General features: G+C 43.2%; 1 protein-coding gene across 8 annotated transcripts in view; it reads left to right on the top strand.

Moving 5' to 3' along the window:
- DNM3 (dynamin 3) overlaps positions 1-24,636 on the top strand; it is a 174,674-nt gene that overhangs the window by 120,828 nt on the left and 29,210 nt on the right. For 5 of the 8 annotated variants that reach the window (XM_064720172.1, XM_064720171.1, XM_064720168.1 and 2 more), the window contains one exon: positions 750-761. The exons of the other annotated variants lie outside the window; for them this stretch is intronic. In XM_064720172.1, the coding sequence (XP_064576242.1) occupies positions 750-761 (12 nt within the window). The remainder of the gene's footprint in view (positions 1-749; positions 762-24,636) is intronic. 8 annotated transcript variants of the gene reach the window in all.

Raw genomic sequence — 24,636 nt, 5'->3', positions numbered from 1 at the left:
CAGCTCATGGCAAAACTCGCAATTAAACCAAAATAATAGCCCAGATGTTTGTCGTAACTGCTGTGCACAATTTACCTTGTTAGCACCGCCCATTCCTTCTCCCCCCGGTGCTCCCCATTGCCATCTCCTCCTAATTTTTATTACTAATCTAAAAATTCAACATTTGGTTTTTAAAATGCTTTGAATCTTGAAACTTTCCATTAGCTGGCAAGTTGTGGGGAATGGCTGTCGTGGAAGGCTCAGCCCAGCTGGTTGCTTTGAGTACTGGAAGTTCAGTGTTAGCAACACATGAAAATCCCTCTGGCTGCCATCCCATCCCATCCCATCCCATCCCATCCCATCCCATCCCATCCCATCCCATCCCATCCCATCCCATCCCATCCCATCCCATCCCATCCCATCCCATCCCATCCCATCCCATCCCATCCCATCCATCACTCCAGGCCTTCTTTTCTTCTCCCTTGTATTTTTGTCCAGCGACTTCCCAGGAGCTGCTCCTGGTTTGCACTGGGTCAGAATGTTTGTGCAGTGAGGAAAACAGCCCTGCTGAACATTTAAGTCCTTTGTGAATGTCCTGTGTTCCCCTGGAAGCTGTCTGACTGCAGGATTCAGTGAATGTTCCCTGAGTCAGTTCCTCATTTGGTTTGAGCCACTTCCAGAACTGTACAAGTTAGGCTGAATGCATGTAAAATAAATATAACTAATATTTCTTTTTTCCCCCTCTTTCTTCTGTGCTGCATCCTGCAAAGGGGAGCAACAAAGTAAGTTGTTTGTCCTTTTACAAAATCCTTTTGTATCCTGTCTGAAGGACTTTGTAATGAAAATTAGTTTGTCTTTTAGTTCACACAGCTATTGCCTGCATGCTCTTAACAGCAAAATATCATTAAAATGTGGGTGCAAAAGTATCTTCAAGAAAAACTATAACTGGCTCTTTGTTTTAATTTTGGGGAAAGAGTGTTAAGTGTTGCTGAGCTGGTTTTAAGGAGGTTCAGTAAGAATGCTTCTATAAAAGTATTGGGCCCAAAGATGATGAAGGTATAGTAATAAAGACCTTCTGAGGAAAGGTTACTACAGTCTGATGAAACTCATTACAGCTGGCTTTTTTGACCATACATCAAAGCTTGTATTAATGGGCAGTTATAAAAACCCAGCACTAAAGTCTTAAATAACAGATTTGCTGGCGTTGTTGGCTAAGCTGAACTAGATCAGTGTACTGGCTTTGAAGGTGCCTTAAAATGGATGGAGGAGGGTGGGGTCAACATTTGACTTGGCTTCTAGACCCTTGATGTGTTCCAGCTGGACAGCAGCAGAAGGGTGTGGGGTGTGGAGAGGGAGAACTGAAATATGCGTGGTAGGGGTTTTTTTTGAAAGTAAGCAGCACATAAAAAGACAGTTTTGCTGATGTTGATCTGATAAACGAATAATCATGCAGTTCCCAGGGTTAGGACTTTTTAATGCCATTTTTACTGAGCTTAAGAATGGAAGTTGCACATCTCACACTTTGGAATAAGATGCAGAGAGAGTTTGTCATACCTCAGAAAGGAGTCATACAGCTTTTGTGACTTTTTTCCCCCCCTCCTTCCTGTTTTGGTATATTAACCCTTAGGAAGGTGAATCTGGAGCATTAAAAGATGCTCCAGAGCAAATGTTGAAAGCAGCCTTTGAAAATTGCCTGCAGCATCTCTTTATGAGCTGGAAGCTTTCTGGGATATTTGGGAAACACCCAGGTGGGTTTTAAAGATTTTGACGGTTGGGGAATTTTGTCTGCTTCTAATTTTTGTATTTTTAACCAGTTTTTTACCACAGTGGGTCAAAACTGATTAAACTGGTTTTAACTGGTTTCCTCTCTCCACAGTGGCTGAGCTCAGAAGCACCAAAAATACTCTGTTTTGTTGGCCTGCCTGAGAAAAGGTGCTCTTAGTGTTGGGTGCAGAGGGGTTAAGAGAATTAGGGAATTGATGGCATGGAGAGAGGCACTTTACATAGGAGGTGGTGTGAAATGTAAATGTTAACTGTGTACACTAAAATGTCAAGGTAGTGTTTATAATGTTTCTTTACAACATGCTGGCTTAGGGCTTTGCTGCTGCAGGGGATGCTGCTGTGATCTCAGAGGAGACTGTAGATGCTCTGTGAAGGGAAATGGGGAGAGATGGGACACACTGAGCTCTTGGGGCTGGCCCAAAGTGAGTGTGGAGGGCAGGAGCTGCATGGACCTGCTCTGTTCTGCAGAGCTGTGAGCTGTGGGGCACCCCAGGGAGCTCAGCACCAGCTGCAGCTGACAGATTCCAGCAGGACACCCGTGAGCAGGGAGAGGAGAAGCCTGTGAGATGTGAGGATTTGGGAGCTCTTAGCTCTTCCTTCACTCTGAGCCAAGGGCAGTTCTTGCTGTATGTTCAGAAACTCCATCTGGCCTGGGTTGCCATCTAGAACTCCAAAAGAAATCTCCAGGAAACCATCCTGGTCTTTCTCTTTGACCCAGTTCCTTGTAAGGATTTGTGTCTCATCATCTTCTCCTCCACACAGATCATTCCTGATCCCAGCTGGACAGATAGAACCAACCTGCAGCTGCCTGCAGAGACTCAAACCCCACAGTATTGAGATTTCTGTACCTAGTGGAGCTGGGAACTGACATGGATAAACCTGAGAGGTGACCAGAGAGTTTCTGAGAAGAGGTCAGGGGGGAGAGGAAAGGCAGATTGACAATGGCAGTGTCTTAAAGCTTCTAATGCAACTTTATGGTGAAAAGCTGCAGGATCCTTCCTTCCTGTCCTGGCCCAGCTTTCCTGGGTTGCTCCCAGAGCTGGAACCCTCCTCCAGAGCTGCCCAGTGTGCTGTTCCTGCACTGGATCCTGCCCTGTGTTCACATGTCACAATCCTGGACTCACCCATCCCTTCAGACTGTGGCCTCTTTTATACCTCTGCCTTTAGCTTTGCACTCTTGGACTTACAAAAGTAAAAATAAACATTGGAGTAATGAGTCTGTAAGAAAAAGGGGGAGGAAGGGAAGTGAAGAGGGTTTATAATCGTCAGCGGACTACTAATCATTTTTATTTTTACTTTTTATTGTTGCACAATCATTACTGTAAGTGAGATTTCTCACATGGTTAAAGATAAATATATCTTCAGAAGCTTTGTTGGATAAAATCTGTAAAAGGGTCGTGTGGAATGAGGTAATGGAGACCTACCTCATTCAGCTAGCACATGTTGGCAAGCTGCATTTTGCTAATATTAACGCTGAGCTCCACAGCCTAGCATGGGGAATGAGTGCAGAATTGTCCAGGGTTGTGCAGAGCACTGTGCTTCAGCCCAGCTGCTGAAGACAGAGGAGCTGAGAGCTTCTGACTGTCCTAACCCACCACTGGGGATTTGCTGCTTACCCTGTGCACCTTCTTTATCCCCATTTAAAAACCAAATCCCCTCAAAACAGCCCTCCAGCTGCTGCTGTTTGAAAACAATACCAAAACCTGAACCATTCTCCCAGAGTCCACCTCCATGGGCTTCTAACACTGTTAGGTTAAAGAGTAGATAGATGCTGGGACCTTTGGAAATTTTAATTCTGAATCTCTTGGCAGTCAAGCAATAAAACAGAAGCAACAGAAAAGTCTCAAAAGCTTAAAGTACCACTTTTTAATATAAAAAGTCACCTTTTCTTTGTCATCATTAAGCCCTGAGTTAGCCAATAATTTCTACTTGATTTAAAGTACCAAACACTTAAATGCTGATCTCAGACTTGAGAAACTTTGACTTGGAAAACCAAAATCTCTTTAAATTCCTTTTTACATATAGTGACTATAAATTTCTTGCATTTCTAATTATTTTGCATTGCTGTTCTTGCTGATACCCTTTACAGAATGTGTAAAACTAAAGTCTATGAACTCCATATTCACATCTCAGTGAAGTTGTCACTGTGCAGATAATGCTGAGCCTGGAAATGGTCACTGAATATAAAATCAGTGTAATTTAGCTGGCATTTTCTCTTTGGGAAAAGCAGAGTCCCCCTGAAAAGAGAAGGAAAATACTCTTCCTGTCAGGTCAGTTTGCCTGTTGGTGCTTCAAATACTTTTTGGTGACATATTAATGGCTTAAAGTCTTTCTTTCCTCTCCCCATTTTTTAAAAACTTTTTATTTTATTTAAAGGGGAGTTAGTGTTACTAAACCCAAATTCCAGATCAGCTACTTCATTAAGGAGTCCAGATGTCCTCCTGTCTCTTGAGACAGTCCTGGAAAATGGGAACATAGTGAAGTCAGGATCCTCATTCTCCCTGCATGTATGACAGCAGTGCTCTCAGTTCATGTGTTTGGTGCTTGGCTCTTCCCTGTAAATGCAGGGGCAGTGCCAGAAGCTGGAGGTGTCTCACACTGGAATAAAGCTCTGGTGCTTTCTTTTCAAGTCTAGCCATGTTTCTGCAAGGGCTTCAGTTCCCTCCCAGACATAACTGTGTTCCAGGCTGTGGTGATGCTCTGCCGGTGCCCTGGCCAGATCCAGTGGTTCTGCTCTGGCATTGCTCAAGTCCCTGAAGTAGAAAAAGTAAAGACTTGTTTGGGTTTGTTGAAAAGCAAACTGCTGATATGTCAGAGGGCAAAACAGTGTAGTCAGAAGTGTAAACTCTGCATTTACTGAGTTTACTTTTTTTAAACTAGTCTATTTTAGAAAAGGAAGGCATTGAATTCTAGGAAAAGAAGAATTCATTTCACTTGTGACTAAAGGTGGCTTCAAGCCAAGTAGGTTTAAAAATAACTTTTAAATGAAGTGTTAATTTATTTTTTTTTTCAAGTGGAAAAATGCCATAATTTTATAGACAGTGTTTCAGTCATTGCTTTGAACAGATGAGCTGGGTTTTACAAGGAAGTGCTGGTGTAAAGGAGCAGCCCAGGGGTGAGGGTGCATGCGCACACGCTGGGTCAGAGGCAGTCCAAAGGCAGGCAGGCAAGGAAATGGCAGCCTGTTTTCCAGTCCCCTTCTCCCTGCCTGCTGCTCCAAGCATGTGCAAACATGTTTCAGATGAAAGCTATCTTCTGCTTCTCCTAAATATTTACTCCTTCAAACAAAAGCTGAAAAGATGAAACCTTGCTCCCCCAATGTTGCCAAAGAAACAGAGCAGCCCTGCTTCATATTCCTGTAAGAGTAAAAGAATTTCTGTCCTGAGAGAGTTAAAAATGGCCAGGGGAGAAGAGATTCACAGGATTGCATCAGTGGCAGGGAGTGTAACAAGATGCAGGCTGATGTTGTGAGTGGTTCCAAAGGCAGTCTGAGCAAAGTTGCTGCTGGGGTCGGGGGTTCAATGGCTGTCACAGGGTTTTATGTTCCTGCTCTTAGCTGAGCCTGCTGACATTAAGCAAACTCCAGGAAATTTAGAAATGAGCAAACATTTTTTATTTCTCTTCTGTATTCACGGTGGGCTCTTTACTGTGCTTTTGGCAAGACGTCTGCATACTGAAAATATTTTTAAATTCTTCATTTTTTATGGGGCAGCTAGTTTTTACACCACTTCTACTCCAATGAGGGATTTTGATGAAACTCTGCAGAAAGGTGAAAGCTGTCTGGCTGTGAAGTTTCAGGAATGTTAGCCCCATTCTGGATATTCAGTGAGGTTTGCCCTGGGGAAGGCAGTGAGCATGGCCAAACTCTTAGGGTGCTTTCCCAGAGCTGGTCAATGAGCACTGAAAGTTGGCTGGAGGAGAGGAAGGTGTTTCTGGGCTGTGCTGTATTAATCTCAGCCACAAAGGTGCTTTGGAGCCCAGGCTGATACCTGCAGCTTGAGTCCCTGTGGCTCCAGCTCTTGGAATAGCTGTGGTCAGGAAGGGCATGTGGGATCACCCCTGAGGGGGACTGAGCAGAGGAGGAAACACACAACTATCACACACAACTATCACAAGGGTTTGGGACAATCCTAAAAGACCTTCCTTGTCTTCTAAGTCAGTAATTGCACAAAAGCTGAATAGAAATTAGGAGTAAATAAAAATTTGATTTTTTTTTTCCCTGCCAAAAATGTCACCAGGCTCACTCTTCCATAGCATTTACAGTGTAACAGGAAATGTCATCATTGGACAGGAGGGTGGAGGGCAGCTGGTGAACAGCCAGATACTCCTTTTTCTCATCTAGAAGGGAAAACAAGATGATGAGGAGAAACTGAATGTTGCTTTCCCTGACTGTATTTTGGACTAAACTGAAGATACGCAATGCCTACTCTGACATAGTTCATCCTGGATTTCTTTAACCTTCTCTACCTACCTTTTTTGTGGAGACAGGTTTAGGATTACCTTCCATGTGCTGAGTCAGAATCAAGGCCCTATTTAGGGTGTAAACCCCTCCATTCTGGAGCTGCATTCTTTAGTTCCAAAGCTCTCCTTCCAGGATGTCATGTGTTCTGTTCTGTGGTCACTCCTCCACTGGGGCCTTTGATGTCTTCCCTGTTCTTCTGTGTTTGGTGTGTGACACTGATATCTCAGGAGTGCCAGCTTTGGAGAATGGTGATTTCCCACTAGGAAGAGCTGTCTATGGACATGTTCAGGTGTCTGATCAATCCAGTTTTTGGGTGACTTTCACACCTTTGTTCCTGAAGCCTCTGCTCCTGCAGCAGAGAAACAAGTGATCTCATTCTGTTTCCTTTATATTCTTCTCTTTGAAACTCAATCTCTGCTCTTCCTCTTCTATGAGCAAGTAATTTATAATTAAAAGAGAGAATTATTTACCATTGCATGTGCTCCTGAGTTCAGGTAACAGATCACATTATTGAGTTAGGTAGAAGCTCATTGGTGGAAGGTACAAAATTACCAAGAGCAGTAGCACATAGTGTCAGGCCCCCATCAGATCCCTTAGCAGCAGATATTCAAACTTTCTGGTTGCATTTGCTGCACAATATTATCTTGACCTGTTCAACAGCTGGGGTTTCTAAACTGGCTGGCAGCAAACCTAAGGGCATTTATGGAAATCAAGTAAAGAAGTTAACCCAGAGAATGGAAGATAAAGTCCATGACAAAAATCAATCCTGTGCAGTGTAATTTCATGTTCAGTTGTAGTTTGGTTTAATACTGCTTGATTTGCAGTTCTAGATACTCTTCCAGTAGAAGCAGGAACCTTCTTGTAGTGAACAGAAGCCTTTGCAGTCACAGGCCAGCTGTCCCTGGCTGTGTTGGGCTGGCACTGTGTACAAATATGGAGCTGTTCATCACCATGGCTTTGAAACAACTGCTGTACCAAATTTCTAAATTATAGTTATTAAAGGTTATCTGGCTGATTCAGACAGCAAATTCTCAGTAGTAGTGTAAGATTGTGCTTAGCTCTCCTAAGGACTGACCTTAGCTCTTTTTAGCTTAACTTTTATCCACTTTTGCAGCTGCATACAGGACAGGCATCCTCAAAAAGCTCAGCTTCTCTTTCAGATCACCTGTGCCTCTAGGTGTGGCTGCAAACACTCCAGATATGTGCTCATGTTGGCTCTGTGCACCAAGGAGCTCTGTGGGCAGAGTTCCCTGCTGTTCTCCACTGAGGGCTTTGACACAGGTGGTGGTCTCTCTCCTGAGACCAAAATGCAGAACTGTCTGCAGTCCTTAACACCACCTGGGTTGCCCCTGGTGTGGTGCAAATCAAGGCTCTTGCTTTAGGAAACCTCACCTTCAGTTGTCTTTATAATTTTAAAATATCCGCTCCCTCTTTTCTTATATACTGCTCTACAGAAAATACCTCTTAATGTGGTGGGTGAATGTGTGGGCTCAGAAATGGTTTCATTTCAGCCAGGCTGGGCCATGGTCAGGCTGGAAGATGAGCATGGGGAAGTCAATGGCATCACTTCAGAGAGTGAGAATTCCACCTGTTGTGAGTGGGACTGTTGTCCTTAAGTGTTGCATGACTTTGGGGACTGTTTGGGTTTTTCCAGTGATTTTTCCAGTCTGATTAGAGTTCTGCTAAAATAAAGTTCTCCTTTCGTAGAACCAATCCTGTCTTTGTCTCACTGGGGCTGTGATTTCTGCCCCATGTCCCATTTATTTTCTTGAGCTCCCTCTTCTTTGTGCAGTTTCTTTTGTAAGCCCCAGCATGATGCCTTTCCAGCAGCTGGTTTTAATATTGGGAATAGATACTATTTGTCTAGAAGTTGCAGTTGCAGATCAGGATCCCATTTTACAAACTGAGAGTAAGAACATTGTTCCTGGCAGTCCAAGAATGGCACGAGAGAATCAATGAATTATTGCAGGACAGTGTTGTTTGTTAAAGGTTTATCACTAGCTCTAGAGTGCTTCTAGAAACAGGGGTTTGGGGCACACTACCTGTTTGGCACTGGTCTGCCTAGCAAAGGACATTTGTTCTTTAAAAATACCTCACTCCAACATCTTCTGAGTATGCAGGGATTTCTTTCTTCCTGTCTTTTAAATATAAAGGAGATGAATCCTCCTGTTGTGATTATTTCTCAGACACTCTTCAATTCTTCTCTGAAATTTGACACTTGTTGATTCGAGTGTCCATCCTTACATGGTGGAACCACCTCAGCTTAGAGTATGAAAATGGCTCAAAAGCATGTGTTGGGTCAGTTGTTCAAGTGATAAAACACCAATAATCCTTGTGAAGTATCCTAGATGTGGGCATGCAATGAAGTTCTCCCTCCTTCTGTGTACCCAAGACTGAGTGTCTGTCTATTTTCCAAGACCCTGGTTAATGTCTTTGTTCAGGCACACTGGATGGGCTTCCTTTAGTGTATAGAACCATCAATATTTCCTATCAGAATTCTGGTCTTTTCTGATGGGTTCCTACTGGGGAATTGCATTTTTGGGAGTTTGTGTTTGGAATAATCATTGATTATTCCTTCCAAGTCTGGATCTCTTGACTGTGAACTGCTTTACTCTCTCTTCATTGCCAGTGGATCCCTGGAAGTGCCAGGCTCTTAGGTAATTGTCTTTGAGCAGCAAAGCAAAGGAACTCAGATCTCCAACGGAATATTTAAATACACATCTTTTCTCTAGTGAGGCTCAGATCTCCAACGGAATATTTAAATACACATCTTTTCTCTAGTGAGGCTCTCAGTGTGACCTGTTCCTCTCCCATGCATTGCTTGGGGTTTTTTCAGGCAAAGTCTTCCTGTCTATGCTCCTTTTAGTTGAATCTTCCATTTGAGATGTTGGAATGATTTACTTGACCTAAAAGATGCTCCCTTTTTATTTAAAGAGTTCTTTATATCTTATTTGCAGCTGCTCATGCTTCTTCAGTGTTGGTGGCCTGTAGAATGATGGTTCATAGCTTTTCATAAAACATGTTTCATCATAAGGAGAAGAACATTCAGCTATGGTCACAAATACCTGAAAATTGTCACAAATGTCCCATTCCTTCCAAATTCAACCCCCAGCTGACAATGGAAAATTACAGTTCAAATATTGGTGATGCTGCTGCTTTTGTTGCTGAGCATTTGGGTAAAAACACTCTTTTCTATGGTAACTTCTCAGCCCCTTGGGAATGACCATTCAATGCTTTCAACCTTCTATTATTTTCTTGACAATTTTCTGGCTATATCCTGGAAAGTTTCTGGAGTCTGCTATGGCTCTACAGCAGCTGAGAATAAACTAAAACATGTTCTATTCTAGTTGTAAAGGTATAACTTTGGGCAGGGGAGCTTTCCAGTACAAAATAACATGTCCACATTCACATGGAGACTAAAAACTCATCAGAGAGTGAGATAAAATGTCCAAGGAGTTGCTCCCATGTTCCCACTCAGTCCTCTTGGGTATCTTCAAAAACTAAGTATTTTGCTATAGAACATAATCTCTGCTTGACACAGAATGTTTCTGTTAATATTCCTACCTGGAATTTCCCACTCAGTCCAAGTTCAGACATCACAGTGTTCAGATCTGGTCATTTGTTGGGAAACCACTGTGATTTCTCATATTTTTACAAATTGACTGAGTTTAAAGTCTCTTGCTGGAAGATGTGCTTAAAAATGCATTCTTCCAAAATGTTGTGCTAATTAAAAAAACATAAAAGAGAGAGAGAAGAAAGAAAATAAAAGGAAAAAACCTTTCATAGTCAAAGAAGCTCTACATTGTAAAGTGTATCCACCTCTTCTTTGGACAGAGGACTGTTCTTTGCCCAGCCTCCTGTGTGTCTCATAAGATGCTCCAGAGGGAGATGCAGTGGCCTTTCCACTCTGTGTCTTTGGATGTGGTGTGGCAGGATATTTGAATGCATAACATTTAGTTTGAAACCTGCAGAATGCATTGAAATCCAGGCATTTGCATTGAAATCCAGGCATTTATGTATCTTGAGAGTGCACCTGCATGTAGTCAACAGAGGAGCTGTTACAAAAAGCCTTTTTTCCCCCACTTTCCCCCAGTTTGGATTAGACATGTCACACAAGAGCTGGAATATGAGGCAGCCTTAGCAAGCAGCCACAGCAGTTCTTGCTGGGTTTTGGGTTTCCCAAAAGGATCTGTGCTCAGTAGGTTGTTCTTCTGCCAGAGGTTTTATCATGTGGACTGAATATTGTAACAGAACAGACAGCACCATCTTCATGTGTTTTTAGACATGTTATTTACTGGGGTTTCCCTGAAGAAAGCTTGGGGATTCTTTCCTTATGAGTCACTAACAAAGTGATTGTTTTTATATAAACTTTCCTTCAGCTGGTTAGAGTTGGAACACAGTGTCTTGTGCTCTTTCTGGGGTCTGACTTTCCTCTTAATTTTTTTTAATAGTTGTCCCTGCAGCCAGCAGGATGGTTTGAACCTCCTGGCTTCCCCTCACACTCCCTCTGAGTTCCATAGTGTTGAAAATCACTGTTCTGGCCAGCCAACGTGCTGGTGGGATCACTGTGTGTGTGTGTGATTCCACTTCTCAGCTTTCTGCCTTGTGCTGCTTTTTCAACTCTGCACCTTCCTTGTGGTTTAAGGGAGAACGTGCTGTTGACATTACCCAAACTGGAGTTTGCATTTCATGTGCTGAAATGAAAACAAAATTGTAAAGAACGTTGATAGTTGACTTCAGCGGCATAAAGGTTAAAAGCTGTAAAGTGCTGTGTTTCCATAATGGAAATCACCAGAGCTGGAGAGACACATCCCTTCCCTTGCATATGCCTGAATCCTTTCCCAGCCTCTTTCAGTGGTGCAGGATCACTTTTAATGACCTCCCTCCACAGCTTTTGAGTTCAAGCCCAACTGATGGCGCCAGGGCTGAACCACAAGGAGATCTCCGGGCAAGCCGTGCCTGTGTCAGCCTTCCCTCCAGGCAGATGCTGTGCAGCCCACTGCACTTCCTTGTGGGGTTTTTTTATTGCATTTTACATTTTTGAGCCTGGGACAGGAGCTGTGTTAAATCTATACTAAGCAGTAATGTGCCCATAGGTGTGAAATTCTAGGCTATGCTTACCAGTTTCTCTTCCTGACCTCGCCTCAGTATTTAAACTCTGGGTGTACATGTGTGTAATCATATGGGTGTCTGACTTCACAGGTAATACTCTGCATTTACAGGTCTGTTAAGATGCAGGGCATTATTTTAACCCAAGAAATATGCAGAATTCAACAAGTCTTTTTCATAACCCAAGATTGGATTTCTTTATTTTTACAGGAACAGGAATGGTTTAGCTGGAATGAAAATGTTCATTCCACTGCATCATTAGCTACAGGCAATCTTCAGTTGAAGCCTAGCCCATTTTTCATGCTAAAGCTCTAGTAGTTTGATCATTAATCAACATGTAGGATGAATTTCTGGGGCTGAGAAAGCTTGTCTGTATGCCTGTAATTTAAGATGAATTCGTTTTTGTTTTTTTCTTATGAAAGGAAGGTAGTCAGAAAACAAATTATATTTTAAGGAGTTCACCTCTCTCTCACCCCTTTCTACTATTCCCCTTCTGATAAACACCCCAAAACTTTTCATGAGATGGATATGGAGTTTTAGCTGGAGTAGCAGATTCTCAAGTGTGTGATTTGATCCTCCAATAAATCTAAAGCAATCTTCTGACATGGTCACTGTCTCAAGTGTCCTTAATACTGATAGTCCAATCCAACTTGCTTTCATCACTTTAAATGTCAATTTTAGGGTCTTGGACCAAGTTTTTCCTTCCCTCCTCCATTACATGGAAACTGTAACCAGCAGCGTACGGGAGCATCAAGGTCTGTAGTCAGCTCTTCACCTGCCTTTTCAGCTGCCTGCTCTTCTCCCAAAAGGTGAAAACTCAAAGGACTGATCCTCCAGTTTGGAGACAGCAATGGGAAAATCCTGCTTCAAAAGGCAGGAGTTGTTTTCCTGCTGTTTCACTCTGATCTGACCAGGCTCCAAATTGCTCTGCGCACACCTGTGGAACATGCACTGCTTCTCCAGCCACATGAAGAAAGTGCTCAAACAACAGTCTCCTTGCCCAACAGCCTAAGTCTTCTCCAAAGGCCACATTTCCTCTTCTTCCAGCTCCACTAAGCAGCAGAAGCAGCTTTGGGTGGACCAGTGAGTGCATGGGGGGTTTTGGAGAGCACTCTGAAACCCCTTCCCTCTCTCCTCCCTTAGGTGCTCCCCAGCTTAACCTGAGAGCTGCTGCAGAAGGCAGGGGAGTGTGGTTTGGGACATGGCCAAGGATCTCCTGGAGGAGGAAGGGAGAGGGCCAGATAGTTCATGAAAGAGGCAGAGATGTTCCAGTTGAACTGTCCAGGGCTCTCAGAGGCTGCACTGTTCTGCCCAGGGGAGCCTGAAAAGCAGTTTCAGTGCAATGAAAATAAAATACTCTTGTTCTCAACATGCAGCTTCATTTGACTCTTAAGGAAATAGTGCAGCAGCCCTGGGAACAGGAGAAGTGTCATCTGTCACCTGGAGTATCGTGGCTTTCTCCATCAGTGCCCAGTCCTTACAAAACAGTGTTACCCCTGCTGGACAAGCACTGCTCAGAACAGAGACCACCAGCACGTGTGCTCCTTCATGGCACATCAAAGCAGTGTCTTGGAATCATCTGATGCTCACTTGGCTATGCCTGGGCCCTCCTTTCCATTTTCATTTTCAGCTGCTGAGCTCCCTGTCCCTTGCAGCAGCTGTCATTGGTCTGTCAGCATACAGCTATGATTTGATCCTGTTTCTGTTTTCCCAATCCTTGAAGTTATCCTTGTCTTCCAGGACACTGTTCAGTCTCCCATGGTGTTGACACTACCTCACAACCCTGTCTAATGGGCAGAATCAAATTTAACTGGCAAGTTTATGCTATTCTATTTCAGTAAGACCCATCCATTCAACCCTTTGATGATTAAATCCTTCAAGGCTGCTCGTTCTTATTTCCACATTAAACAAATCCTTCAAGGCTGCTAGTTTTTCTTTCCACATTATAACTTATTTATCTGTTACAGAGTTGTTGTACTACACTATTCTTTCATTAATAATCATCTTTATAAGCTTGTTTTTCAGTCTCCTAAGGATATCCCATTGCTGAACCAAAGATCTGTCAAGTTTTCTTTAGTCAGCAAAATCAGTTAACTTACTGAATTTGGCATGCTCTGTCATTTTTATTTATTTATTTATTTTTTAATTTAAGGTCTAAGCTCTTTAGAAGTGTGTTTAAAAGCCTTGAATATAGTCATGGCTTGACTAACAAGCCTGTACTTGCATCAATTTTCTTCTCATTTTGTTGAGTACCATGCTGATACCTTCATGCTGTGACCCTGCACCGCTCCATGGCAGCAGCAGGAGCTGCTGCATTAGTGGGAGCTGATGGCTGAGGTTTCTTGTTTGGTTTGGGATTTTTTGGAGTGTTTTTTGTGGGTTTTTTGGGGCAGGGGTTGGTTGTGTTGTTTTTTTGGTTTTTTGAGTTTTTGGTGGTGGTGGTTTTTTGGTGTGGGTTTTAGTTTATTTTTGGGGTTTTTTTTCTGAAGGTAGCAATTTATTCCTTCACTGTTTCCATTCACATCTCCTGCCCTGGTTAGGAGAGAATGATGATTTTGCAGTAAGGTTTCTTTCACCTGAGAAAGCTGGTGCAAGAATTTTGTCTGTGACAGTGTGGTCTGAGGAGCCCAATGGAAATCATCCTGTCAGCTAGGAAGCTTCAAGGCAGATGGCTCAGGCTTTCCCCTGCCCTGCTCTGGGTGACAGAAAACTGCCTGTGAGTGCCAGTAATTCACATTCCTGTGCCACAGCATTTTCTCCTTTGCCATATCAATGAAGTGCACCCTGAAACACAGCCTGTGATTGCAGACCATGGTCTTTCTCCTGTGCTTCCTTTGCTGCTTCTCTGGCCACTGAATGGTTTTTGTTTTCAGATTCTTTCATTTTCCTCTGGTTCAGTTCCCATTCCTCTTCCACATTCCCTCAGGCAAGTTGATCTCAGTGCCTGTTTCCATAAACCTTCCCTTCCTCCAGCAATGCTTCCTGTGAACCTTGGATCACATCCTCTCCTTTTCTTGCCACTGCCCTGTGCCCCTGCACTCCCACATCCTATCTGTGTGTGGGGGAAAGAGGGACATGCTTTTGTAGGCACCTGAATTGAAGTTGTGCTAGTTCATGCTGAGGTAGGTGTCTGTCTCATTCCAGACAGCATTAGGCACAAATAAGAATTGTTTCATGTGGAATACGTAATTATTAGTTGGAAAATCTGCACGTTCTCAGATGCCTTGTCAACACTCCATGCCTCAGAATGTGCAGTACCCAGCAGCTGTGGTGTTAACCTTTGCTAGGCCATGCTGAACATGGGAAAAATCAGTAATTTTTGTGTTTGCATGGGATCTTTGTTTGCTGTGATTAATGGTCCACTAACAGTGTCCAGTGCAAGTTCAGTGCAATGTACAAAGTGTCTTTGATGCCAGACATTCTACAGTGCTGTGCAGAAACCAAAGTTAATAGTTGTAAGCCTGAGAAGACTGGAATGTTTTCAATTTACTTTTAAACAAATGACTTTATTGTGCCATTCTCACATGGGAGTAAATTCCACAGCCTTAGTGCCACATTAGGCAAAACTTTTTTACCTGCTGGTTTCTGTTTATGTTTGGAGAAAAGAAATTAACCTCAGTCAGGAGTTGGGGGGAATAGGACAGGGCTATTAAACTCAGTGGGAATTCTGGCAGGGGTTTTGTTGGGAGCAGAGTGGGATGCAGGAGTGCAGGATGGAGCTGGAGGATGATTTGTGCTGCAGTGAGGAGTTAAGGAATTCTTTGTGCCTGAAAATTAAACTTGTGAAGGACACCTGCAGGAAAAGCATCAAATTGGTTTTGCCACTCCACAAATGTAAGGAAGCAGTTGTAATCCTAAGTAAACCCAGTGGGTACTGGGAAGGAGATTGTTGGAGACTGTGGCTGGGGATGGATCAGGCCCAATTCCTGAAAGGAGCAATTTTGGAAGTAAAGGGGGGTGCATCCATCCAGGAATGACAGCTCGTGACCCCAAGGAGGGAAAGTGTCCCTGAACTCACCCACATTCTCCTGTAATGGTAGAGATTTCAGACTGACACAGGGAAGTTGTGAAGGAATTTGACTTTAATACTTATAGGATGGAATAATACCATGAATTTGTAAAAATATGAAATGTGTGCAGAATGTCCAGGTAGGAGCATGGATCCATCCAGCATTGCTCCAAGTGAGAGACCATCTCATGATAATAATTGTGATCGTCTGGTGGATAACATGCACAACCCATTCCAGTGACTCCTTTGGACTGAAACATGAGTGTCCATTAATTCCTAACAGAACCAACAACACTGGATGGTTTTTTCAGCTCCTCACTTGGCCTTTTTTGTACTGAACCTTTTTTTACAAGGCTTTTGTTTTGTGCTTGTTCCATGGTTTTATGGCTTTATAAATCCATATGCAATCAATAAAAGAATTTGAGTTTTGTTTTGACTAGGTTTTGCTTTTACTTGGGCCATCTACAGTTCTTTAGTATTTTATGTTGTGCATCACTGCATTGAAATCCAAATGGAACAAAATTACAGGTTTAAATGATGCTCAGGTAAATACAACTGCAAAATTGGACAAACAAATCCCCTCACCTGAAAACAGCATTAGAGTTTGTTGTCTTCCTCTATGTTTCTAACTTACATCTGGTCTTTTCCAAAGTAGCAGCTCCTCTCTGTGCAGTGGCTTCCCATAAAACCTTAGCTCAGTTAGAAAATGACCAATGCAAATGGTGCCAGTAATTTTGCAGTGTCCTCAGAGCCCTAAAACCTTTGCTGCTACTTGTTTGGCCTCTAGAATAAGATGCACCTAAAGGTGATGCAGAATGTGCATGGGGAAAAGGGGCTGAGAGTTATTTCCACTTCAACTTGTGAGGCAGGGAAAGTCTTTCAGCTGGGTTTCTTCTCACTGTGTGGCCTTTTCTGTATGAAAAAGAAATTGTGTATATTGATCATTGCTGAAAGAAACCAAAGTGTGTACAGCAGGTGACAGCTTTTACTGATGGGGACAGAGCAGGGCCAGTCCTTCCCAGGTGATGCCTGTGCATGGTTTATTCTCACAAGTAGAAAAATGATTTTGGTACAACTCTGGATTTTCCAAACACTCAAAAATGTATTTCAGGACTTGTTCTGGTGCAAGTCCTTTTCCTGTGCTGGGGAAGAAGCTGTGTAGGAGAGGACAGGGTGGCTGCTGCTAAACCTGAGTGTTCCTGAGCAGCAGCAGGTGCCCAGCTGCCCTCTTCAGATGGGAAACACAACTGTGCTGAGCAAATACCAGCAGGCAGGGGCTGGTTTGGGTTTCCAGACTGGGCAGAGTAAGGAGCAATTATATGTTTTTGCCTGAGATTCCTGCAGCCCTCTGTAAGCCACTCACTTCCTGGCCATCTGGAAAGGCAAGGCTCTCACTTGCAATGTCTTGGGAAAAAGGAGGAGGAGGGAATGTGCTGGGCTGGAAGTGTCTCATCCCCTTTATCTCCCCAAAGCCTGCCTACAGCAGGGAAATAACCTGTGCTCCAAGGGGCTCCCCAGGCCCCCCAGCTTGGCAGAGAGGGAGGGAACACAGGGCTCTGAAGGCAGAGGTGTCTCAAATGAAATGATACTCCAGTCCTGCCACAAAAGTCTTAATAGTCCATGACTTTTAATACAGCCATAAGGCTATAAATTCAGGGATTTTGACCTCAAAGTCTTTGAGCATGTTTAAAAATAGCTCACCCATCCTCATTTTATCACTTCATATACTCTGACACAATTTTGGAACCTGCCTCCATCCCATCTAGCAGGGGAACACTATAATTAAGAAGCAGTTTTGAAAGGCTTGTTCTCTCTTAGCTTAAGGCAGAATAAGGCTTTATGTATTTTGCAGGAGATTATAAACAATTCATTGGCTAAAATTAGCAGTAAAAAGGGAGCCCCAGCTCTTTCCTGCCCTGTGGTTTGTACCACAAAGACTTAGTGTTTTTAAATCATGACAGAGCTCTCTAAAAACCTTGAAAGCATATTATGTATGTGTCACTTTGGCTCAGTTAGGAATAGTCTCACCTCCAAGCCAGAAGGCCATGGGTTCAAATTCCATGCCTGCCCCTGGATATTGCTGTCTCCCTGTAATTTCATTGCAGAAAACCTTTAGAAGCATAGGGGAAGAAGAGGGAAATTTCCTGTCTGGAGCTCCAGTGTGAGACATTCAGTGCTTGGGATGCTCCATTAAACCAGGGCTCTTCCCCCCAGCTTTGCTCAGCAGGCACAAACCCTGGAGCAGGGAGGGAGAGCCCTCATGGGAGGGGAAGTTTTTTCTTTTCTTGACAAAAGCAGTTGTAATCCTCAGGACTGTGTGTGAGAGCTGCTGCTCCTCATTGTGCTGCCACCAGAACAGGGTTTCCTTGAGTCTTGATTTGACCTTTTGCTCCTGATCAGTGACAAAAAGGGGAAAACCAATAAATCCTTTTGAACTGAAAACGCCAGAATAGATAATTTAACTTTGTAAAAGTTAAATTGCAGAAATAACCAACTGAAGTGCCAAGTTAGGGTTGTTTGTGGCAACAGCAAAGCCAGGTGATTTTAACAGCAAAGGTAAACTCCATATGGTCACAGTTCTAATCACTGATGTCCTTTTCCTTCCCCACAGAGAGGAGGTCAGAGTGGTTTAAGCTTTAAACTTTACAGTTTCATTGTGGTTTGTGCCAAAGGGAATGTGGTCTTATAACATGAAGTGTTTATGTTTGTTGTTTACAGACATGTGTATTAACTTACCAAGATCTCACCTTCTCTTAAATAAAATTTATTTTTAGGAGGAAAAAGAAATTCTTTCATTTTCTACTGCTTTTATAGAATACATAGAAGGGGTTTGTCATAGTTATACAAAATGGAAGCCACGTCATTAATGTATGTACAGCATAGTTGCTCACAACTCATTTCTTTCCCTGAAAACAATTTTACCCAAGAATGTTCAATGTCTGGTTTTGTGGCATGAATCCAAAATGCTCCTCCATAGATGATTTTCTTTTGTTTAGAAGTATTTCTTACATTTCAGTAAAGTGCTCAATGTTTTCAAATTCCTCCTCTGCTCTGTTTTGAGGCTTTTTTGCTACAGCAATGCTGCAGGTCCCATTTTTGCTTGCAGCTTTAAAGGGGAACTTAAATGGAGAGTATGGACATGGTGATCATTGATGCTCTGCTGAGGTAGGAGTTCCTGCCAGGATTTGTAGCCACTGTCACTCTGCCTGACTGAGAGCTTATGGAACACTCACTGATGTGGATGAGAGCTTTGAATCTTAGGACCTGAATTATCCAATGAAATGTTTTGATGAGGACTCTGGCCAAGCTATGCTTGAGATATGATTCACATCTGGGAAAGGCAGATTTGTCAACACAAGATGCTGCTGGTTCTTGTGTGTCCACTTACTAAATTAGATTAAATACATTCCTTTTTGTTACTATTTTTTTTTTTCAGATAGGCATTTTCTGTGGGTACTACAGAGACTCTGAGAATTGGGCCAAGAGCTGGGGAGATAATCCATCTTGTCCTGGCAGGAATGTTGGCCCATACAGTCACATCTGGGGTGTGGGTGGGGGGGTCCCTGCAAGGCTTGAGTTGGTAATGGGCTGTCAAAATTGGGGGTAAAAGGTGGGCCAGGGGGTTGTCCACAAGACAGATTTCTGCACTGTGATGTGGTCCATGCCGGGAAAACAAGATTGAGAACCCTTCCCATGGAGGCTGGCTGAGCAGTGCTGGCTGAAAGTGAGGCAAAGGGAAAGGAAATGGTGCTGCTGCAGAGCACAGAGATCCAACTGTGTGAAAGCAGTGAGGGTGCTATTAAAATGCCATCTTCCTCTCCCTTCCCCTTTCCTTCCTCCCTTGCTCCCCCTCTGCTGTCAGCCTGGCCGAGGAAAAGTCAAATAACGTACGACTGTGTTCCTTGGCATCACAACTGCAATTTCCCTTCAGGGGCTTCAGACTTAAGAATGGGAGGTTTTAAATCTTGCTGATTCGTGCTATTCCAGCAAGCATATGTGTGAGGAAAAAGAACAATGCCAGCTCGACAGAGAAATCACAAGTGAGAAATCATTGCTGCTAAATCAGGTGTTGCAGAGGCCAGTGGAAAATTCAGACACTAAGAGAAGAAGGAAATTACTTTGTTTAGAGCTGGGAAGGTTAATGAGGATGAATTAGAAAGTGCTCTCTGTGTATTCAGCCCCTAAGGATTTGAGCAAAGTTAGAGGGATTTATTTACTGATTATCCAGACTATACAACTGGCAATAAGATTAAGTGAGGAATTTTGGAACATGCTGACATTTCTTATTTGCATCATTTACTGTGGAGATCATTTGTCGGTGCTGCACTGAGTTTGTGGTGAGCCAGGGCTTAGTCTGGCCCAGCAGAGACAGATCTGGTACTTCTCATGGCTCCAGGGATGTGGGGGTGAAAACAGCTTAACCTCCTCTTTTGTGTCTCAGAGAGGAAACATCGAGTTTGTCTAGGTGCTTATCAGGGCAGAATTTCAGAATATTTTCCTAGAAACCATTAATAATGGAAAAGAGCAGAGTTACAGGGGACACATTGCATTAGATCAAGTAAAACTAAAAGACAAGGCTGGAATTTATAGAGCCCAGCACTGGATGCTGTACAGAGCTCCCCCACTGCAAGGCCCCTCTGAGCCCATCCCTCCCAGCATGCACAGGGATCTGCACAGGGATCTGCTGCCCTCCTCCCCTCCTCCTCCTCCTCTTCCTCCTCCTCTAGTCACACTTACTTCAACCAGGCTGCTGAGTACCCAGAAGTTACCACCTCAACTGGAACAAATGAGGAGGGACCACAGAATAGGAGTTCAGTAAAGGATTAATTTCAAACAGAAGTATGATTTTAATTCATTGTTCTGGGTACCTACCACTGAAATTTGGTGAAAAAAGTGCAGCCCTTAGACACAGACATGTTAAGTTGTAAGCTGCACTTTAAACTTGTCATCTCAGCCAAGGTATTTCATTCAGCTCCTGTCTGTGCACTGAGCACTTACTTGCCCCATTTTAACCTTGAGAATAAGAAAATTCCCTGTTCCTAAGGGAATCCTTCAACTGAGCCTTGTTGCTGGAATAAGGAGAATTCTGTTAGTGACCCTCTCTTGCATGGTTACTGCTAAGGGAGGTAAATACCAGAGAAGAGAGGCAAGGTGTGATTTCAGTCTTCCTGTTAATACTTCCCTGATCAGCCTCGTGGATGACCAATTTTCTTGCTCTCTGTTTTCATCCTCTTTGGTAGAAACTCTGGGATTTGTGTTTGTTTTGGTTCTTAGGGGACTGCATTCCACAGCCAGTAGCTTTAATCCTTTAATCCTGACATGTCCGGCTGATGCCTCCACCCATGGATTGCCTCCTTCCACAGCACATGATCCTGTTCCCCTCACTGATGGCCACTGCTGGATCAGGCTGCTGGCTCTGGGAATGTGTTTCATGCACTTGGTAACAAATCCACAATAAATTTCAGCCTGAACATCATCTGGGCCAATCGTTGCACTTTGAGTCATCCTCATCATGATGAATTCCAGGGTAACTCACCATGTTTGTGACTTCCCAATACCCACTGACATCCTTCTACACTGAAATAATAGCAAATACCATGCCAATAGTACCTCATATCCTAGATTTTTTTTTCTAATGTGCTCTTATAAATATGGGGCACTTCATGTGTTGTTATGACAAGGAAATTCTTTGACTGAAAAGTTTGCAAATTCCACAGTAGTATTTGTTTTATAAACAAAGGTGCTGTTTTCCTTATGCCAGCCTCTTTCTGCTTTTGCTTGTCCAGCAGTCTGTTCTGAAAGGCATGAGGCAGCTGTTGGCCCCCAGTCAAAACTTGCAGTGGAGGGAGGGTTATGTAAAAGTCCTTTGTGTGAGAGACATACATGGCAGCAAATGGTGAAATTGGAGTGCAGATCTTCAGGAGAGAAAGCAATTCACAGCAAGGTTTTATTTTTTACTTGATTTTTGCATAGAACAAAAAGTAGGAGATACTGTAATTTTTTTTTTTTTTGCCTTTTCAGAAATCCCTTTTCTTGTTGCAGTGTTGTGGGTAATTTCACACCTCTTTGCACCCAGTAGCACCTGCTGGATGGAAGGGATGTGAGAGGTTGCCTAAAGTCTCTCTACCTAGGTCTTTTCTGAGGGATGCTACTCCAATCCTTGGAAGAGATTTGCAGCTCTCCTAATCCATCTATTTCTGTGCTTCACTGTTCTTACCATAAAACACTTTCCAAATATTTGTTTGACATCTTTTGCTGGCTGCAAAGATGCTCATCTCTACCTGTCCCCAAGTGATTTCTTTTGAACTCATCAGTCCCAATTTAATCTTACCTTTTCCCTTCAGGTAATACTTTACAGAGCCCTGAACCATCTTCAATGGCTTCATGTGAACACTCTCAAAATGTTCCTTAAATTTCTGGTGGTGTGATAAGCAGCACTGGATGCACAATTCTTGTCATGATTTTATAACAGCAAGATGTTATTGACTCGTGCTGTGTTTCTATTGCACTGTGGACACAGCTCCTTTTCTGCTGAACTGCTCCATTCTCACATCTAAATGATTTATTCCTGCCTAAGGAACCCCATGGTGGGGTTCTTGGGGTGTCCTGTGCAGGGCCAGGAGTTGGATGATCCTTGTGGGTCCCTTCCAACTCAGGAGAATCTGTGAAATCAAATACTTTCTATCCAGAATGAACTCATCTAGATTTTGAACCTGTTTCTCTAGGTCATTGTGAACTCCAGTCCTGTCATCCAACTTGTTCACATTCCCTTCCAGTTTTTTCTCATCTGTACCTGTAACAAACCCAGGCTATGACCCACCATCCTGAGCATTTAATAAGCACATTATAAACCCCATTCCATAGAAAGTCCCCTTGGTACAGTTCTCCACTTTGCCAGTGAGCCATTGACAGCTTTTCTATGGCAATGAGTATCCAAGTATGAGCTGCAGGGAGAGCACACTTCCACTAATGAAAATGTCACTTGAGATTGTGGCAGAAAGATTGTGTGTGATATCTGTGTCCATACCTGTAAGATCTAAATCCCTGCTCCAAAAGGAGGTTGGATTGGTTTGCCATGATTAGTTATCAACCTGTGAGATGAAAGTAAGTCCAGATTTCTTGGAGTTCTGGTAATACATCATTCTTCTCAGTGTCACAGTTTCAAATCAGCTTCTCCTCTCCAGGGAGAGAGCCTGCCAGATTGGGAATGTTTGGGATGGTTAAAGCCATGGAGGTACTGGGGAGCAGTGTGTGCATTCAGCAGGAGGATTTAGCTCCTGGTCTGTCCTGGGCAATGTCTGTAGCCACAGACAACAACAGGAATAAATGATTATTTAAGCTAATCCAGGGAGTGAAACACTTGTGAAGCAAGCTGCAGTAGGGTGTATCATTCTTGTGGGGGTTATGAAGTGAGAGAGATGCTGTGTGTGAGGGAAAGCCAGATCACAACCTCTGCTCAGAGCAGCTCCAGGCTGCTAATGAAGGCATAGCAGCTGAAAGGGGCAGCCTGTGGGTGGCTCAGTAAAGGGAACAGCAGTACAAAGTCAGGACATGCTGAAAGCATGGAAGAGAGTGGCAAAGTCACCCTCTGTGAGGGAAAAGGACAGCTTCCAAGCTGCCTGGGAAGTGTTCTTTTTCTGCTGCTTGCTTTGTTGTAAATACACAAAAGTAATGTATTGTCATTTACTTGTGGTTCCTTCCAGTAAGAAAACCTCACTGTGTGAAGCCATCATGTGGTTTCAGCAGTCCTCTGGCAAAAGGCACACTATGTACAGCTGAGAGGATCTTGGCTAAATTATATATCCAACATCTAACTGCAATGAAGAGAGAATCAATTGTAAAGATTTAGGGAAAAGCAGGGGGGTTAGGACAACTGCAGTGTGCTGAGTGTTGGTGCATTAAAGAAAAAACTTACTTGGACAGGGATATATAAAATGGATTTTATATGTATTTTCAGCAGCTGTGAATTAAAACATAAATGCAATCTGGCTGGAATAATTAATTCTCAGGTGGTTGTTGCTGTTGTGAACTTGGAACTGTAAATGAAAGAGCTGGAAGCAGCTTTGAAATGAGCAATTTCTTACTGCAGCCATGGACATATTTTGTACTGCACAGAGCACTGCTTTGCTGCTGCTCTGATTTTTACCCTTGAGTCAGTCACCTTCCAGTCTGCTTCCTCCTGGTCACTGTTAATAGAATGCCTTTTTGATTACAGAAAATTGGTTGATACACTGCTCTAATGAAAATGCCAGACAAATGCTCCTTCTTAGAACTGACATCAGGAATGTTATACAAGACATTCTTAAATATGCTGGCAGCTGCCCTGAATGTAATGAAATCATGGAAATTAGAAGTATTGCTCTCTCTGTGTGGCCAGCTCAGGACTGTTTTCAGTGTGTTACCCAGTTTTGCTGTGAATTTCAAAAGGAATCACTTTTCATTAAGTTTCCTTGGAACATTCTTGAACTTGCTTATAATTTCTACAATCAGAAAAATTACCCTGATATCCTGAGGTATTACTCCTTTGTTTTGGACTGCACTGCATCCCCAGTACCACACTAAATCATTCCTCTTGCAGCAGAGAGCTCACAATCTTCAGAAGATCGATAACTTTTCTGGTAGAAATGATGAAATCCTCTTCCCACTGCAGCCAGCAGTAAAATTCCCACAAATTTCAGTGGTTTGGATTTCACAGGCAGTTTTTAGTCTGCTCTTGTAGGGCACATGAGTTATTCCTTAGCACATTCCCAGTACAGCAGGTGTGTGATGCAGGGAGGTGGGAGAGCAGCAGAGCTGTACCTTGGGTTTCAGTAGCACCTTCTCCTGCAGGGATCACAGAGCAGCTTCACACAGGTGAGACCACAGCAGAGTGCAAGGGATCAATATTTCAGTCTGAAGTGCAGGGAGCAGAAGGAAAGGATGTCTGGGGGTGTGTGGAAGGGTACTCCCACCTTACCTTCTCCTCATCTGTGGTTTTTTCACCTGTTGCTTCTTTGTAGCCTTGGTGTGTTTCCATCACATACTCTGCTTTAGAGTTTTCCTAGATGAATTCATTCCCTTTACCTGTTTTTTAGCACTCTAGCTTCTTCCTTAGCTTTCTTTGTTGGAAGTTTACAGAACTCCCTAAAGTAATTGCACTTGCATTCCTTTGAAGTAGCAATATTCCATTCCTGTCAACAATTAATAGCAGCATTAAGCAAGAATCAACTGACTAAAAACCTAGTCCAGATTCATGTGCTGTCACTTAACACTTGCTGTTGGAACACTTGGTGAGTTCTGGCTTGGGGATGAGGAG

Source organism: Zonotrichia leucophrys, chromosome 8 (genome assembly GCF_028769735.1).
Source record: "Zonotrichia leucophrys gambelii isolate GWCS_2022_RI chromosome 8, RI_Zleu_2.0, whole genome shotgun sequence".
Classification (NCBI taxonomy): Eukaryota; Metazoa; Chordata; class Aves; order Passeriformes; family Passerellidae; genus Zonotrichia; species Zonotrichia leucophrys.
The sequence above is the reverse complement of the archived record's forward strand: the minus strand, read 5'-3'. Positions and strand labels throughout refer to the sequence as shown.